This window comes from Schistocerca americana, chromosome 1, assembly GCF_021461395.2.
Source record: "Schistocerca americana isolate TAMUIC-IGC-003095 chromosome 1, iqSchAmer2.1, whole genome shotgun sequence".
Lineage (NCBI taxonomy): Eukaryota > Metazoa > Arthropoda > Insecta > Orthoptera > Acrididae > Schistocerca > Schistocerca americana.
In genome coordinates, this window is record NC_060119.1 from 814,172,707 (window position 1) to 814,193,029 (window position 20,323).

The window sequence follows — 20,323 nt, forward strand, 5'->3', positions numbered from 1 at the left end:
AAGAACTATTGTTTAACCTGTTTTGACTCACTGGTGATTTAATTCTTCAGTGCTCTATATTGCCATTGTTCTTCCTCAGTATTGTCTTGTTTCAGGTTACATTTTTAATTTGTTTGTGTTATTATGCTGTCTGTAGTCCATTCTTTTTTCATGCTTTGCCTTCTGTTTCCCAACTATTTCGTTTGCTGGTCATAGTATATTGTTTGTCAAGGACTCCTTCCTTCAACACTTCTGATGTTGTACATAACTGTAGCCATGTTTGTTTATTCCTCGTTTGTCGACCTAACCATGACATCCTTTAGTCTATTCACACCCAGTTTCTCACAAGTTAGAGTCAATGCTTGGACCTTCTCTCATTTGATTCCAGAACATTTGTCTAACTAGAATGAAGTCGATTTCATATCTCATTCTATCTCCAGGGGCTTTATATGTATAGCTATTCCGTGGTGGTGCTGAAACCACAAGTTATATATTACTAGTTGATGTTTTGTACGCAATTATACTAATCTATCTCCCATCTCACTTCTTTCTCCAACTCTAGATGGTCCCCCTATAGTGCCATCTCTTCTTTCTTCCACTGATGCATTCCATTGTCTCATAATGACAAGGTTGTCTTGTCTTTTGTCTATGTTTATAGCACCTTCTCTCTCAATGTACACTCTCTCCACTTCTTCATCATAGGTTGATGTCGCCATGTACACTAGGATTATCACTGTTCTGTTCGGTGTCAATAGTACAACTAGTATTCTTCCGCCTATTTGTTGGTAAGCATCTACGCTACGTCTGATGAGGTGTTTTCGAAATCATTATCCAATGCCATCCTTAAACGTTAATGGTTTATGTGAACGGCAGATACCGCACAATGTATGGAGTATTTATTTTCTCAAAAACTTTTCAGATAGTTTACACAGATTTATCTGCATGCTTGATCAAAAGCCTGGCGCTGCATAGCCTTATAGTATGCGTGTTCATATGATTACTTTCTTATGTTGCGAGAATATAACGTACCGATGAACCTTGCAAAGGTAACTTCACTGAAGAGTATCCATTTTGTTATATCTGTTACTGTTTCAGGAATATGACGCGCAGTTGACGTTCAGAGAGCAGTGGTTTGACGACAGGCTCAAGTTTGACGATTATGGAGGTTTGCATCTCTTATTGTTATCATTATATTTCATTACTATCAGTGTTTTAATGTCTCAGGGGTTTAAACGTATAATATAAGCGCGCTAGTATAATGATTACATTTACTGGGTTTTCTTCTCTGAGTTAGAGACAACGCACTGACGTTTTATTTTGTTTTGCAGTTGTACTATACGTTTTCTAGAAGTGTTAAGAGTCTCCTCTAAGTTTTTAGTCTTCTTATTATTTTGTGAGCCGAAATTTACTAACTATAATCTCATACATTTTACGCTATTCTACCCACTATGTAAACAATGCATTAGTACGTGGAATACAAGTTACCTCCAATTATTTACAAAATTCACTAATTTATTTCAATGCTTTTCGCTTCTTGGTCGAATGACAAAGCACTTGCTGCTTGTGTCATGACAGCATACTGAATTGTTGGGGACACTTTGTCTGGGAATCACTGTAGTGAAAGAGAAATAAAAGTATTGATCGTGTCAGGAAGATATTTGATATCTGTAATAGGAAGGCGACTGCCGGAAACATAGCCCCTGAACTTAATATGCATCTAAAGATCACTGTTTGCAATGACGAGAATGGATCAGTAACTACATAATTCAAACATTCACGGTAGAGATGTCCCTGCCAAGTATGTAGGAAACTACGTGACTGAAAAGAAGAGATATAGTTGCTACTAGAACTATTGCATCTTGTTTTTCGAATAATGCACATTAAATATGGCTTATCAAATCTACTTCTAAATATACAAGGTGTAGAGGATGTATGTATATGGTACTGTAATATGCACGTACATCAGTGTTTCTTTTTTTTGTTTTTTTTTTTTCTCTGCATCGAATAGTCTTCCCTCAAACATGTCAACATGTCACTAACTTTACAACCTGATGTTTTCCGCACTATCGTAACTGAACCAATAATTGGACTAAGCCTGTCAATATGGACTAACTGTTTTCCTACCAGGCATCCACAATTCAATACCTGCCCCATAGCTTGCTCTTACCACATTCTCTTGCAGGTACTAAACAATCTAAAAACATAAGTCCTGTAATGGCTCTGATTATTACACTGTAAATGAGGTAAATGCTGGTGAAATGTGCAGTACACTATCCTCAGTCATCAACAGAAAACACCCTGTATACATATTTTATTTAATTTTAGCTTCACTCATAATAATAGTTATCTTTTTCTCCATGTCTTAAGTACTCTGATGTCTCTGAAAGCCTGACTGGTCACGTCTTTTGTAAAGAACGACATTGCAGTTGTTTTGGAAACTCCTGTGGTTGTCATATTTCCCAAATGAAATTATTTACTTCAAGATACAGACCCGTAAATATCCATAAAACTTGATATTTATGTAACTGTGTTTGGAAGTAAGTATTTTATCTATACAAATACAAGTATCACAGGTGTCCAAAGTACGATTATAGCGCCGTACTTCATAAATTCTACTTCTGCAGTGTTTTACTACGGCAGGACCGGTTTACAATCAACAGGGACACATACAGTCCCTGCATCATCCTGTAAAACAGTATTTTTCAAGGTGTGGGTCGCGACCCCCCTGGGAGGTCGCAAAGCCTTGCTCAGGGGTCGCGATCGCAGGAGAAAGCAGTTGCAAGATAACTGTCATCATAAAATCCAATTTTTTTTTTCGATTTGTTTCGCTTCCTCCACTGCCACTTATACCAGACGTGGAGGTGTGCACAGATCTTTTAAGAAAGCTTTAGTCACATATTCAAAAATACTTTGCGAGTTGTTGTAGTTATTTGTATTTTGCGATAGTAAAACTTGACGAGTTGAAAATACGCTATTCATTGTGTTGCCACCATGACAAATAATTTTTTGAATGTTAAAGGAAATGATTATGAACGCTGCATTAAATATGGTTCATTCCCTTCTAATAATGTGCAAACGAACGCTCGCAAAAGTTCACCATATTAACACCACACCAGGGAGAGTCAATTTCTACCGGATTGAGATTTGGAGGGGATGGGGAAGGCTCTTGTGAGAGGGAGGGGCATAACAGCCACTCTAAGGTTTGGCAGTTTGTTTAGCTAAATTGCAGTCGATCTGGAAACTCCAAAAATGTAGTGTTTATAGTCAGACTATCCTCCTACCTGCCTGAATTTTTCATAATCGTTGGACAAAAGGAAAGTACCTAATCAATCAATAATCCGAAAAGAAAGCAAGTGCTGCCTGCTATTGGTCACACAGTTAAAAATGGCTAAATAAGTTGAGAAAACCAGGTTTAACCTCGAAAAAGTGTGTTTAGAGAGAAAAAAAATCTCGTACAAATTACGTGCTGAGGTTAAAAATTTATTAGATAATATAATTATTTTTCATGAAAAAAAATCTTTATTCCTTCCAACAAAAGGTAGATTCAGAAAAGTTAAGGCAGTTTCCGTACAACTAGGCATTTTATTCCTCACCAGAACCCTCTCACTATATATGGGCCCGCAATACGCATCCTCGACACTTGACACAACGTTCTTTGTAACCCGATGTTGCGAATCTTCCAAATCAATATAGGCATTCCATATCGTCATCACCTGAGACTTCAACCAAGTTTTGTTGAACGTTGCTGATGTGGACTTCTTAACAGTATTCCCTGATATTCTTTTTCTTCTCACATCTTTTCCGTTTGACAGCATTCTGATAGTCTTTTGTTTCTATCTCTCGAATATCATGGTAATGGTGCAGGGTTCATATAACTGCCTGATGGCCCAGGTTGCTAACATAAGTTTCAGCTAGAGCAATAGCATCCTCGTTATTGAATGTCGTAAGAAGCGTAGGATTTGAGGCAGCAAATTATTTTTCGAGGAAAATGTTTTCATTGAATCGTTCAGTGCCATATTTCCTCATCCTATTCATGGCACTGAGTGGAGTAGCTGCCTTCAGAAAAACCCTCTCAAAAAATAGGATTCACCTGTGACTATGTCACCACTCGCCCGGCATTGTTCCTTAAGAATCAATCAATAGCCTCGATGTAAAAGGTGTACAACTTTGCTTCCTCCGTTTTTTCCCCAACATTTGAGGCTTTAATGAAACAAATTGGTTACACATGTATCATTCAAAGTATTTTCCATCGCTGGCCACTACTTTCTCCCATCATTCGGGCTGTGTACGAATCCCGCGTCGAAAAAATTGTCCATCTTTTGAAGCGATCCATGAATCGATCCAATTTGCGACTTCTTCATGAGATCGGAAATGTTGGTCAGTCAGGCCATGCGCCATTGATCTAAACAGGTGATAGTCAAAGGAAGAAAGATCTGGAGAATACGGCGGGTGGGGTAGGACTTCCCATTTTAACGTTTCTAAGTATGTTTTGACCTCTTTCGCAACGTGGGATCGAGCGTTGTCGTGCTGCAAAATCACTTTATCGTGCCTATCGCTGTATTGCGGCCGCTTGTCTTTTAATGGTCCACTCGGGAGCATTAATTGCGTTCGATAACGAGCCATTGTGATTCTTTCACTTGGTTTTAACACCTCACAGTACGCGACGCTGGTCCCACCAAATGCAGATCATGTTATTGGAGCCGTAAATATTCGTTTTGGTCGTGAACATGGAAGCATGGCAGGGATGTACCCATGATTTTTTGCGTTTAGGGTTATCGTAACGAACCCATTTTTGGTCCCCGGTCACAATGTGATGCAGTAATCCCTTCCGTTTTTGCCTCTGAAGCAATTGTTCACAAACACGCAAACGCCGTTCAACGTCTCTTGGTTCCACCTCACACGGGACCCAAGTTCCTTGTTTCTGAATCATGCCCATAGCCTAGAGACGTTTTGAAATGGCTTTCTGCGTCACTCTCACTAATCGTGTCAATTCTTCTTGAGTTTGACGTGAGTCTTCACTTAGCAATGTCTCCAATTCGGCATCTTCGAAAACATTCTCTGTTCCACCACTATGCTGGTCTACGACGTTAAAGTCACCGTTCTTGAAGCGTTGAAACCACTCACGACACGTTCTTTCACTAATAGCGTCCTTACAATACGTACTTGAGAGCATTCTATGAGACTCAGCCGCTGTTTTCTTCATATTCAAACAAAACAGTAACATCTCCCGCTAATGACGGGAATTACGCTCGTAAACTGACATTTTCAATCAAGAACAACTTTATGATGCAGGCACAAATCGACTGAATGAGGTTATGTTGACCGAGGTCCAAACTAAATGCCTGAAGTCTAAGATCGGTTTCTTTCGACCGCTACTTACCTTGGTCGCCACCTATCGGCAAACGGCGGAAGCAAAGTTGTACACCTTGTAGATCGTTCTGCTGGGGGAGTGGCATAAGTGAGACGCCTCAGGGCTGGAGTTTATAACTACAGTGAGGTAATAGGCACACCGCAGCTACGTGGTTAGCCCTGGCCTTTAGAATAAATTCAGTGATTTTGCTATGGTTTTAGTACCCTTCCAGTATCAACAACACCGGACCACTATTGGTGAGTTTTGTGTCCAATAGAAAATGTCTGCCGGCCGCGGTGGTCTAGCGGTTCTGGCGCTGCAGTCCGGAACCGCGGGACTGCTACGGTCGCAGGTTCGAATCCTGCCTCGGGCATGGGTGTGTGTGATATCCTTAGGTTAGTTAGGTTTAAGCAGTTCTAAGTTCTAGGGGACTTATGACCTAAGATGTTGAGTCCCATAGTGCTCAGAGCCATTTGAACCACAGAAAATGTCTCAGTCAGTCCAAGAAAAGCTCACTTTGGATCCTGAAGGGTGGCAAGCAAACTCCAATCCATGAGCGGCTCATTATTCAACTCAGGCTTCACCAGAACGCAGGGAAACACTAGGAGATTTCAAAAAATTAAGTTTCACGTGTCGTCCCACGCTAAGACCATTGCGTTCTTAGAAGAGAACACGTGTTCTTGGTTTCCTGCAAACACAATTCTGCTCTGGAACAGAACAGGTGCATCGCGGTGTGGGAGTGAAATGGCGCGACCACTGGAAAAATATTCCAAGTTGAAATACGCGGGACAGTAGGAGTTTTGTGGGAAAACGTTTGAAGTGCACATATATCCACCGCGAAATTATAGCGGTACGTGGACCAAAGTCAGTGTTGCGTCCAAATGTAGTGAAATGGGTCAGTAATTTGACCACGGCCGCTCAAAGACGGGCGGCGCTGATGAGGTGGGAATCCCATCGACATCGACCACAGACGACAATGTAAAGACATTCAAGGAACTGATTTGCGTTTCGAGTGACACTTTTATGCAGTTGCCGCGCGACTGCAGCACTGCATGGACTCACAAATACAGATGCATTATGATCGCACCTTTCCCCCTACGCAATACCCTGTAAATCACGCAGTCCGTTTGCAACCCGAAAACTGTACCCTAGCATGCTGCCACTTAAGCTGAAACGTTCATATGCAACTTGACGATGTGCTGCTAAAACACGCCTACCTCACTCGCTCATCCCGTCCCTTCTCATTACGGCTTTCTCAGCCTCGACCTACTGATTGATGTTCAGACAGTTCCACTGATGGAACAAAATTTCGGCGACGGCTAAATTAGAATCTAAACGGTACGATCAGTGTAGCCAGAAAATAATACAATTCCTACTGTCACAATATGCTTAACAACAAACCCCTCAGATGCTCAACTGAAAGTTGTTTAAAGCCTTCGCAATCGAGCCATTGTAGCCTGTAGCACGTTGAGGCCAATTATCCTCGTCCAACGTCTCTGTGACAGTCTCTGCGCATGGGACATTGTTCCTATCCGTAGCCGATTTCGCCGTATGAGGCGCTCGACTCTGAGGTGGCCGGTTCGAATCCCAGTGGTAAAAGAAATTTGCACCATCGATGTTTGAACGGTGAAGGGAGGAAAAGTAGCAGCAAAATGTTCCATACTCCCATAATTTCTTTCCGTGTCCTGTATTAAATTTCAAACCTCCCTAATTTCATGGTGATCCATCCGTCAGATTGGGTCTTTAAAACTGGCACGTCCTTTGGAGCTGGTCTACAGATTAGGCTCTTGCCGTACCGGGTTTCATCCTTTCACTTCTCTCGTCATAAGCCATTGACATGACAACACGCTGTACCCGTAATCATCAGACAGACTTAAGACACAGCTCTCACATACCACGTGGTAAGGAGCTCTTGTAAGCGGAGAAAAGAAAACTCGTACGAAATTTATTTATGCGTTTATTTCGCTAGGAAACGTTAGGACCTTAAAGCCTTCTCTTACACCTAATCAGACATCCTCAGTAAGTCAGCATTACACTCTGCATAGCACTTGAGTAGTACAGAATGATAATTACAATTCTCGTCGAAAATGAGTAATGATATCTGATAAATATGTATGGTAGCAGTACAGAAGGAATCAAATGCGGGTAATTTGGCTGGTCAGAGGAACAATAGGGGAAGGTTAGTAGCTGAGGTGAAAGGTAGTAAATATAAGCAGATTTGGGTGAGAAAACCGTGGATAGTGTAGCAAATGTGACCTGTTGGGCACCAGGAAGAAAACAGGGATATTCCGAGAGGGAAATTACGATAATGGCATTTAGCTGTGGAACCCCTCCGAACTTCCAGGCTTACTGTTGTAACATCTCATTGACTAATTGTTAGGATTTATTACCATTCATTCCAAGGAAGTCAGAGCACTGAGTGTGACCATAAACTAAAGTTGGTGTGGGATATAGTATTTTATCCGTTCGTTGAGAGTTAAAAACAGACAATGATGCATTCCCATTATTCATACAGCTCTTCACATGTATGTGTATCACGAGTAGACGTAAAGAACGAAAATCATGAGATAGGCAGTAAATGCATACACCATTTAACGGTGTTTGAAAAAACATGAACCTCTCCGTCTCTAACAACCCTAATCTTCTTTTCGTTAGCATAGTTTCAATTTTTTCATCTCTTCCATCTGGTCACCCAATTTCCTCACTACATCACACTTCTAATATTGCACATTTGTAGCCACCTAGCATTAGAAATTTTGATCCTCTCTTACTTATGTATTTTGCTTCTCTGACGCGGTATTTACCGTTGCGTTCTATGACTATGAAAGTCGATCAACATCTTGACATATGGCTCTATTTCAGATAAATTACACTGCACGGGCTCTCATTCGAAAGCTTTAGTCTGTTAGTCAAAAATACTTGGCAAGAGGTTATAGTTATCTGTATTTAGTTAACGAAAATTGTCACTGATACATATTTTGACTAATAGTTGAATCATTATTTCCTGTTGCAGGTAAAATCAAATATCTAACACTGACAGATCCCAGCAGAATATGGATGCCAGATTTATTTTTTAGCAACGAGAAGAAAGCACACTTTCACGATGTAGTAATGCCTAATGTCTATGTACGAATATTTCCTCTTGGGTCCGTTCTCTACAGTACCAGGTAAGGAAATAAAAACTCTTCAATGATAACAGAAATCTATAATGGTAGTATAGACTCACGTATCTTCATAATACGTTTTAAATACTTTTAATGGGAAAGCTTAACGTGAATATGTCGTAAGCATTATTTATATTCAGCTTAATTCTTTACTTTACGTCTATAGGGTATGCTGGAGAAGAGACCTTAAAAGGATAGTGACAGTAGTGATTTAAATATGACAAACAGCTAAAATCAACTACATATCGTAGTTACTCATAAGAACTTATTTTCAGTCATGGAAACATCTGTAAAGCAAACGTTTGTCTCGTGTGTAATGATGTTCAATGAAAGTGTGGAGTGCTACGTAGCTATTGGCAAAGAATTTACTTTCGAACCTACTGCTTGTTTGAACTACCCTCCATCGGAGTGTCAGGGTTGTCACAGCACTTTAAACTTCCATATGGGTTGTAACTCGCGAACAGCGACACATTGCTTAACGAAATTTGTGATTCTATTAACACTGTAGTCTATCAGCTTCCATGCTGCTCTGTGAACGACAAGGTCTGTGGACGACAGGTGGATAAATTAACATGTATCACGAGCTGCTACATGGGATCTGTGTCGAGGGATAGAGCTGGACACCCAATGGCCTGCGTTATTTACAACAATACAGTGGTGGTACAAACCTTAACCTTGGGAGCCGCAAACATATGGAATTGATTCAAAGGGAGCTGCATTGCTTGAAGATTAATAGTTAAAATTAATGAGGAATAATGAAAAAAATTATTTTTAAAATTACTGTACAACATCACATTATACAGGGTGTTACAACAAGGTATGACCAAACTTTCAGGAAACATTCCTCACACACAAATAAAGAAAAGATGTTATGTGGACATGTGGCCGGAAACGCTTAATTTCCATGTCAGAGCTCATTTTAGTTTCGTCAGTATGTATTGTACTTCCTCGATTCACCGCCAGTTGGCCCAATTGAAGGAAGGTAATGTTGGCTTCGGTGCTTGTGTTGATATGCGACTCATTGCTCTACAGTACTAGCATGAAGCACATCAGTACGTAGCATCAACAGGTTATTGTTCATCACGAACGTGGTTTTGCAGTCGGTGCAATGTTTACAAATGCGGAGTTGGCAGATGCCCATTTGATGTGTGGATTAGCACGGGGCAATAGCCGTGGCGCGGTACGTTAGTATCGAGACAGATTTCCAGAACGAAGGTGTCCCGACAGGAAGACGTTCGAAGCAATTGATCGGCGTCTTAGGGAGCACGGAACATTCCAGCCTATGACTCGACTGGGGAAGACCTAGAACGACGAGGACACCTGCAATGGACGAGGCAATTCTTCGTGCACTTGACGATAACCCTAATGTCAGCGTCAGAGACGTTGCTGCTGTACAAGGTAACGTTGACCACGTCACTGTATGGAGAGTGCTACGGGAGAACCAGTTGTTTCCGGACCATGTACAGCGTGTGCAGGCACTATCAGCAGCTGATTGGCCTCCACGGGCACACTTCTGCGAATTGTTCATCCAACAATGTGTCAATCCTCATTTCAGTGCAAATGTTCTCTTTACGGATGAGGCTTCATTCCAACGTGATCAAATTGTAAATTTTCACAATCAACATGTGTGGGTTGACGAGAATCCGCACGCAATTGTGCAATCACGTCATCAACGCAGATTTTCTGTGAACGTTTGGGCAGGCACTGTTGGTGATGTCTTGATTGGGCCCCACGTTCTTCCTCCTACGCTCAATGGAGCACGTTATCATGATTTCATACGGGATACACTACCTGTGCTGCTAGAACATGTGCCTTTACAAGTACGACACAACATGTGGTTCATGCACGATGGAGCTCCTGCACATTTCAGTCGTAGTGTTCGTACGCTTCTCAACAACAGATTCGGTGACCGATGGATTGGTAGAGGCGGACCAATTCCATGGCCTCCACGCTCTCCTGAGCTCAACCCTCTTGACTTTCATTTATGGGGGCATTTGAAAGCTCTTGTCTACGCAACCCCGGTACCAAATGTAGAGACTCTTCGTGCTCGTATTGTGGACGGCTGTGATACAATACGCCATTCTCCAGGGCTGCATCAGCGCATCAGGGATTCCATGCGACGGAGGGTGGATGCATGTATCCTCGCTAACGGAGGACATTTTGAACATTTCCTGTAACAAAGTGTTTGAAGTCACGCTGGTACGTTCTGTTGCTGTGTGTTTCCATTCCATGACTAATGTGACTTGAAGAGAAGTAATAAAATGAGCTCTAACATGGAAAGTAAGCGTTTCCGGACACATGCCCACATAACATATTTTCTTTATTTGTGCGTGAGGAATGTTTCCTGAAAGTTCGGCCGTACCTTTTTGTAACACCCTCTATAACAAATAGAGAGAAAGATGTCAGATGAGTTTTCTTCCGCCGGGAACCAACAGGGAAGTCTTTACTGAAACCATAATGGTTAGTGTCATATTGATGTTTCAGATAACTTTCCCTAAACTGTGACAGTGTCAATGTACACAAAGGAAACATTGGTTTACAGTTTCTCTCTCTCTCTCTAAAAAAGACTTTCTGGACCAACTCGTAATTGAAAACTGCTCTGTCGTCTTCACGATTAAACTTCTTAGACAACGTCGTAATTTTATGGCACAAACAATAATAACGATTTTTACTTGAACGATGTTACTGTGGAGCGAATAACTATCACGTTATGTGATACGAGAGAGACTGACTGCTAAGTGCCATGGCCGGCCGAAGTGGCCGTGCGGTTAAAGGCGCTGCAGTCTGGAACCGCAAGACCGCTACGGTCGCAGGTTCGAATCCTGCCTCGGGCATGGATGTTTGTGATGTCCTTAGGTTAGTTAGGTTTAACTAGTTCTAAGTTCTAGGGGACTAATGACCTCAGCAGTTGAGTCCCATAGTGCTCAGAGCCATTTGAGCCAAGTGCCATGAACAGCGTTATCAAGACGTCAAGAAGGTTGCACGTGGAGAGTATTACCAAGTCGAGAAGTGCGGCATCAAACTGAGGCAAGAGACAAACGTCACGTTGTGGCCACCACTGCTATTGAATATATGCGTCCACGTTGCCGGCCACGCATATTTGACGGCTGCCGTGTGGCTGTATCAAATCATCACATACACTCCTGGAAATGGAAAAAAGAACACATTGACACCGGTGTGTCAGACCCACCATACTTGCTCCGGACACTGCGAGAGGGCTGTACAAGCAATGATCACACGCACGGCACAGCGGACACACCAGGAACCGCGGTGTTGGCCGTCGAATGGCGCTAGCTGCGCAGCATTTGTGCACCGCCGCCGTCAGTGTCAGCCAGTTTGCCGTGGCATACGGAGCTCCATCGCAGTCTTTAACACTGGTAGCATGCCGCGACAGCGTGGACGTGAACCGTATGTGCAGTTGACGGACTTTGAGCGAGGGCGTATAGTGGGCATGCGGGAGGCCGGGTGGACGTACCGCCGAATTGCTCAACACGTGGGGCGTGAGGTCTCCACAGTACATCGATGTTGTCGCCAGTGGTCGGCGGAAGGTGCACGTGCCCGTCGACCTGGGACTGGACCGCAGCGACGCACGGATGCACGCCAAGACCGTAGGATCCTACGCAGTGCCGTAGGGGACCGCACCGCCACTTCCCAGCAAATTAGGGACACTGTTGCTCCTGGGGTATCGGCGAGGGCCATTCGCAACCGTCTCCATGAAGCTGGGCTACGGTCCCGCACACCGTTAGGCCGTCTTCCGCTCACGCCCCAACATCGTGCAGCCCGCCTCCAGTGGTGTCGCGACAGGCGTGAATGGAGGGACGAATGGAGACGTGTCGTCTTCAGTGATGAGAGTCGCTTCTGCCTTGGTGCCAATGATGGTCGTATGCGTGTTTGTCGCCGTGCAGGTGAGCGCCACAATCAGGACTGCATACGACCGAGGCACACAGGGGCAACACCCGGCATCATGGTGTGGGGAGCGATCTCCTACACTGGCCGTACACCACTGGTGATCGTCGAGGGGACACTGAATAGTGCACGGTACATCCAAACCGTCATCGAACCCATCGTTCTACCATTCCTAGACCGGCAAGGGAACTTGCTGTTCCAACAGGACAATGCACGTCCGCATGTATCCCGTGCCACCCAACGTGCTCTAGAAGGTGTAAGTCAACTACCCTGGCCAGCAAGATCTCCGGATCTGTCCCCCATTGAGCATGTTTGGGACTGGATGAAGCGTCGTCTCACGCGGTCTGCACGTCCAGCACGAACGCTGGTCCAACTGAGGCGCCAGGTGGAAATGGCATGGCAAGCCGTTCCACAGGACTACATCCAGCATCTCTACGATCGTCTCCATGGGAGAATAGCAGCCTGCATTGCTGCGAAAGGTGGATATACACTGTACTAGTGCCGACATTGTGCATGCTCTGTTGCCTGTGTCTATGTGCCTGTGGTTCTGTTAGTGTGATCATGTGATGTATCTGACCCCAGGAATGTGTCAATAAAGTTTCCCCTTCCTGGGACAATGAATTCACGGTGTTCTTATTTCAATTTCCAGGAGTGTACATCACTAGCAACAGAAGCGTCAACAATTTCATCTCTGCTCACGTGTAAAGTCACCATTCCACACAGAAACCCAACGAGGTCTTTTCGTCTGCCTAGGACAACCATACGACACCCACAGACAAAATTTCACCTGCGTGCATCCCTCTTACAGCTGGTGCACGTGTGTCAGTGGGTTGCTGCCTCGTGGCAAATTAAATGGCTCTGAGCACTATGGGACTTAACATCTATGGTCATCAGTCCCCTAGAACTTAGAACTACTTAAACCTAACTAACCTAAGGACATCACACAACACCCAGTCATCACGAGGCAGAGAAACTCCCTGACCCCGCCGGGAATCGAACCCGGGAACCCGGCCGCGGGAAGCGGGAACGCTACCGCACGACAACGAGCTGCGGACGTGGCAAATTAAGACATACCTTTTTCCAGTCTGTAAGATGAGTTGGAACTCATCTTTGAGTAGACCAGCGTCTCTTGATCGGTAGCCGACCGTTCTGTGACGATCGGTCAGAGATGTATACAAGGTTGGCGGCTGGCATACCTAGCCCATCCATTATGGTTTCCGCGCACAGTATTTAATAATAAAGCTCTTACAGTCGCTGGAGCATGAGTAGATCGTAAGAAGGATACGCAGTATACACTACACTTTCTAATGTACGGGAATTGAAAGGTCAACAGAGAAACAACAAGACAATGAACTTTTTGCATTCGACGCAGTGCTCCAACGTCACCGGTGGGACTTTAAGCTCTGATCCTTCTTCCCTACGTCATCTGTGTGCCTCCGCGTGATTTTATGTCCACAGCTGAACTTCAAGGGTGTCACATTTATGCGACAGTCTGACAACAACAGGAACAAGAATGCTTAATTACTTTCCGCTCTTCTGTTTTAGATTGACATGGGATTTATAATTTTCCTGTTTCTTCAAACGCTTCAGGTCACTATTGGGAGGTACCGTTTGGAAAGGATATGCATGATTCCCTCCTTCGTCCTTGTCATATCTGGGCTTGCACCCGCTCTAAAATCTTTGGCATCGACGGGATGTTAAACCCTAGGCTTAATTCTTCCTGGTACTGGATTCGACGATGCTAGCTATTTTATGCGTATATTTTTGCTCAGATCACCTGACGTAATGGAAATGCAGTCCTGCTGGTTTTCTTCTCTTAGCTTCGTGTAACTCCACTGTGGTAACCAACACTAGACAGCCATTTTAATTACGACCGTACTGCTCAAGGAACGTTTTGTACCGCGTCCATATTTACGATCGTTCGCGAGGTTAAATTCAGTAAGGTCATCGAATGAAATGTAAGACTTATGTAACAAAAACATATAAAATAAAGAATTTCTGTGAAACAAAAACTAAACAGTAACAAAAACAAAGGCAATCTGTTCACAAGTCCACACATGTGAAATGAAAATCTGTCACTGCGTAACATTCAGTGGTGCATAGTTGCATCCTGTGGATGGTAGTTTTTCGGATCCTGCTTGACATGCTATCCACAAAGTGGTTCGGACGTTGCTGCTCAAGGCTTCCTCACTCTTCGAGTTCTGTTCTTTTTGAGGTGAAGCATTGTTTGATGAGGATTACTGTGACGAGACACTGCAAGTTTCAATTGGTTCCCTATATCCTCAAGCAGATTCAGACCAAAACATCACTGAAATCAAAATCTGTCGCTGGCTAACATTCAGTGCTGCATAGTGGCATCCCGTGGATGCTAGCATGGTCAGATTCTCCTTGACATGCTATCCACAAAATGGTCCTGACGCTGCTGCTCAGTCCTGTCTCACTCTTCGACGTTGGTCTTCCTGAGGTGAACCAGTGTGTGAGGAGGATTACTGTGACGAGGCTCTACAGGTTTCAACTGGTCCCATACAAGCGCAATCAAGTTCATGTAAGTAAATACAGTTCAAACGTCACTGATTAACCTGAAAGACTGCCTGCCTCAGCCGTGCATTTGTACCTCACCTCTCCACACTACAAAACTATACGGCGATCGTCAGGCAACGTGCAAATCCTGCTTCATCTGACACACAGATCCATTTTCGCTCCAGGTGTTCTCTTGCCCACCTCCTTTTAATTGTTGCCCATAACATTTGCGCACTGTCTTGGTCGACAGAGTCTTCCCAGTTGCCTCCAAATGGGCAGGATGTAATTATATTGTTTCATCCTCGGGGTTCCTACGGGCCATAATTTGTAGGCAGCAGTCATAGGCAGCAGTCACTAGCTGGTGATGCTGACTGCATTTATTTACTGAATGGAGACAGATCTTCAATACTTCCTCCCACTACAGCTTCAATAGACTAAGGAAAACCAATTTTGTCCTTAGAAAGGCACAGTTTGATAGGTGACCGCGGTAAGTAAACCGGCGCTGTAGCGTATCTAGAGAAGCACACCAACTGCATTTGTCTGTGTCACTGTTAGATTTGGACGCTCTTGGTGGAAATCAAATTCTTGGTCAGTCTGTAGCAAGAGGAGACCGCTTCCTTCGATAGAACCGTGAGGCTGATGTGGCCCACACAAATTTCCAGGACATTCGTGGTGATAATTGTTGAACGGGATTTGGGTAAGGAGTCCCTTCCCAGCGGGGCAACATAAATTTGCTCGTGAGCGCTGGCCGCTGCTGTACGTCAGCCCACAAATGGCTCACGGTGCGACAGAATCCTCGAATGTGTCTCAGCTTAAAATTCAGACGATCAGAGTCAGCAGAGGGATCAAGGCTCATTGGAAGCACTAAAGCGAACAGCCGTGACGTAAAGGTATGTAAGTCCCGAGTAGTCGTTAAAATGGTGCTCCAAACATTTAAGACAGGTGCTTTCCTCTTAACGTCAGAAAAACCCAATCCAACGAGGGAACTTGGATTCGTCACAATCTCGTATTGCAACCTGAAAATATGACACTACTATAAAAAGAGACAGGAGAACTGCTTGCGTTTCGTAGGCATCATAGATCGAAGCGGGAAAAGTTGTGCGATGTAACAGGTCTTGCACAACACATACGTACCCAAAATTCCTACCGTCTGAAGAATGGTAAGAGAGCGTCGTTCATGTTCCAGTATTTCTTCCTCGATTTTATCAATAACCGGTTTCCAATAGAACGTAGCCACTGGGACAATGATCAAGAACAACTTCCAGTGACGTACGACGATCCACGGCAATAGTCCACGTGATTGCTGTTCCATCGAAACCCCATAAATTAGGGCGTTTACTTTTACCTTCGTTAAGTCGCGCTTGCATGACACGGCAATAATCACCGTTAATCGCCTTTAGCAGAGGTATCTCCATAGGTGGCCGGAGTAAAAAAACATTATCAGCGCACGTGATAACTGAGAGGGCGCTTCCAGAAAGCGTCCAACCTGAAGCGGGGACGCAACTTTCCGAAGCAGCGGCTCCAGAGATAAGACAAAGACACCGAGAGCGGGTTCCCCTGCGGCACTCCCCGACCGGTGGTAATCGGGGGCGTTAGTTGCACATTAGCCACCGATGCTGCTATGTCCACGAATGAGTTCGATAACTCTCTACAAACGTCAACAGTAAATCCGATCACCTCCAAAATCCGAAGCAGAAATTCAAAATTTACATGTTCGAAAGAGTTATTAAAATCCCAAACGGCAAAGGCGCAATGGACAAAAGTAACGGCAGCAACAGAAACCACGTCACGGTATTTGGCCAGAGGAGTAAGAATAGAGGTGTAAACTCCCCCTCACTTACCGACCTTAATGACAGTAAAAATTAAACCGCGTGTACCTAATGGAAATTTGGGAAAAGCAATCGTCACCGAAGTTAATCTGTCGGTAAAGAGGGAGGAAAGGGTTACATCTAAATGAAAGGAAAAATGCAAATGAAACTGGTGGAAATTAATTTTAGAAAGGGGTAAAGTTAATAAAGAAAGTAAATGTGCGGTCGTTGCGTTAACAATTAACTGGCGCTAATTAGATATTTAAGATTTGTGGAAAATTACGGTGGCCAGTCCAACGGACAAATGGCTGGCTCTGAGCACTATGGGACTCAACTGCTGAGGTCATTAGTCCCCTAGAACTTAGAACTAGTTAAACCTAACTAACCTAAGGACATCACAAACATCCATGCCCGAGGCAGGATTCGAACCTGCGACCGTAGCGGTCTTGCGGTTCCAGACTGCAGCGCCTTTAACCGCACGGCCACTTCGGCCGGCTTCCTACGGACAACTACTATAATAACTGAAAAGGAAAGCTTATTGCACATATATTTAGCACTAAAAGCGTGGCAACTGAAGGTTGACACGTGTTGTGTGAAAACAATGTTTGCCAGAAGTAATAAATTTCGCTACACTCTGACTTAATTTAGCAAAAGAATTAATAAAACCGGGAAATTGAAAGTTAATTTAGTGACTGAAATTAATAGTGAAACTTTGTTTCTGCAGCACTACGAAATTCAATAAAATAAGGTTAGTCTTGGGCTACCTCAAAAAAAGCTACTTGAATCTACGCAATTTAGAAATAAGGGATTTAACTTTGAACTGGAATTAAATGATTTTGAACAATTAACAATAGTAAAATTTAGTACGTACCAAGCTGAGCTGCAGTCACAGGTAAGCTAAAATATGCTAACAAAACTCGCACTTTTAATTTGTGCTTGTGTAATCTAAATATTGTAGCCAGCTATGAACACTTTAACTGAACTTTGAAATTAAAGCAGTGAAATCGAATGATATTACTTTGATGCTGGCGTTTGAATTTCAACGACACTCGGGTTCATTCCGGAAAAGGAAGGGACCCTGCTTGGTAATGCAATTGGGACAATGAGTAACAAAGGTTCATGCTAAGTTGCTGTAATTTTGTGAGGCAACGGTTTGAAAAGCTGAGGTCTGCGATACAGTTCTAAAACTTTACGTGCTTTTACTCTTCCTTGTTGGTTGATTGAAGGTTTGCAGTCGTCGATCGGGGAGGTGGCGACAGTCACTCATTGTCGGCTGTCGCTGTTGCAGAAGCTGGATGTTGGCGCGCCTTCTTCTCGACACGGTCACCAGGCGAAACGGGCTCTTGATGTGCGCCAGCTAATGCTTCCCGTCCGCAACACCGTGTCAGAAACAATCATAGCAAGTCGAGCGCAATTACATGCTGCCAAAACGCGAAAGCGCGGCAACTCGCGGGAGCGTCACACAACACACCTGCTCCACCACCCTACTCCAGCCAGACTCACTCTGCACGCGCTCCATGCGGCAGAGTTAACACTACCAAAGATCCTAAACACTTTGGTTCTCCACACGACCTATCGATGTAATTGTTCCATAGCATAGTTTTCCCTAGGCCAGACTCGGCGTAAAAATACAAATAATATTTACAAAACAAACCAATTATACATCGACATAAATGCATAAATACACTCCTGGAAATGGAAAAAAGAACACATTGACACCGGTGTGTCAGACCCACCATACTTGCTCCGGACACTGCGAGAGGGCTGTACAAGCAATGATCACACGCACGGCACAGCGGACACACCAGGAACCGCGGTGTTGACCGTCGAATGGCGCTAGCTGCGCAGCATTTGTGCACCTCCGCCGTCAGTGTCAGCCAGTTTGCCGTGGCATACGGAGCTCCATCGCAGTCTTTAACACTGGTAGCATGCCGCGACAGCGTGGACGTGAACCGTATGTGCAGTTGACGGACTTTGAGCGAGGGCGTATAGTGGGCATGCGGGAGGCCGGGTGGACGTACCGCCGAATTGCTCAACACGTGGGGCGTGAGGTCTCCACAGTACATCAATGTTGTCGCCAGTGGTCGGCGGAAGGTGCACGTGCCCGTCGACCTGGGACCGGACCGCAGCGACGCACGGATGCACGCCAAGACCGTAGGATCCTACGCAGTGCCGTAGGGGACCGCACCGCCACTTCCCAGCAAATTAGGGACACTGTTGCTCCTGGGGTATCGGCGAGGACCATTCGCAACCGTCTCCATGAAGCTGGGCTACGGTCCCGCACACCGTTAGGCCGTCTTACGCTCACGCCCCAACATCGTGCAGCCCGCCTCCAGTGGTGTCGCGGCAGGCGTGAATGGAGGGACGAATGGAGACGTGTCGTCTTCAGCGATGAGAGTCGCTTCTGCCTTGGTGCCAATGATGGTCGTATGCGTGTTTGGCGCCGTGCAGGTGAGCGCCACAATCAGGACTGCATATGACCGAGGCACACAGGGCCAACACCTGGCGTCATGGTGTGGGGAGCGATCTCCTACACTGGCCGTACACCACTGGTGATCGTCGAGGGGACACTGAATAGTGCACGGTACATCCAAACCGTCATCGAACCCATCGTTCTACCATTCCTAGACCGGCAAGGGAACTTGCTGTTCCAACAGGACAATGCACGTCCGCATGTATCCCGTGTCACCCAACGTGCTCTAGAAGGTGTAAGTCAACTACCCTGGCCAGCAAGATCTCCGGATCTGTCCCCCATTGAGCATATTTGGGACTGGATGAAGCGCCGTCTCACGCGGTCTGCACGTCCAGCACGAACGCTGGTCCAACTGAGGCGCCAGGTGGAAATGGCATGGCAAGCCGTTCCACAGGACTACATCCAGCATCTCTACGATCGTCTCCATGGGAGAATAGCAGCCTGCATTGCTGCGAAAGGTGGATATACACTGTACTAGTGCTGACATTGTGCATGCTCTGTTGCCTGTGTCTATGTGCCTGTGGTTCTGTCAGTGTGATCATGTGATGTATCTGACCCCAGGAATGTGTCAATAAAGTTTCCCCTTCCTGGGACAATGAATTCACGGTGTTCTTATTTCAATTTCCAGGAGTGTATATGTATATACAAAGAGTAGAACAATTACAATATATAAAGACGCGGAATTCTCATATCTTCAGTTAAAAAAATAAGGAAAAAAATGTATAGTACAAGAGATGGAAATAGGAGGATATGCATTTCCGGCGTTACAGAGGGACCAGCGAGAGAACTTAGATACTCAACAACGACAGTCGCCAGCAAGACAGACATCCTGCACTTTACCGCTTTCGCCACTGACTTATAATCGAAATTCAGTGACGTGAGAGGATGAAAATTACCAACAGTATAACGTCCAGGATATTTAGGTATCAACACAATTTTCCCCATCTTGAATGGAGCGGGCACAGCTGCCCCATTTAGCACCTCGTTCAACATACATGTACCTGTAGCGCCCAATAGGGGCAAGGGCTTCCAAGAATTCGGTGTCCGTTCACGGGTGAGTGGCCTACCTGGAGAATCAATTGCCGGAACGAAGAGAAAGTCGCTAGGTGTTTCCACGTCGTAG

At 44.7% G+C, this 20,323-nt stretch overlaps 1 protein-coding gene across 1 annotated transcript in view; it reads left to right on the plus strand.

Moving 5' to 3' along the window:
* The window catches only part of LOC124612933 (glutamate-gated chloride channel-like), a 156,036-nt gene that overhangs the window by 83,045 nt on the left and 52,668 nt on the right, over positions 1-20,323 (plus strand). The window contains exons 5-6 of the mRNA XM_047141435.1: positions 1,075-1,144; positions 8,343-8,496. Of these exons, the coding sequence (XP_046997391.1) occupies positions 1,075-1,144; positions 8,343-8,496 (224 nt within the window). The remainder of the gene's footprint in view (positions 1-1,074; positions 1,145-8,342; positions 8,497-20,323) is intronic.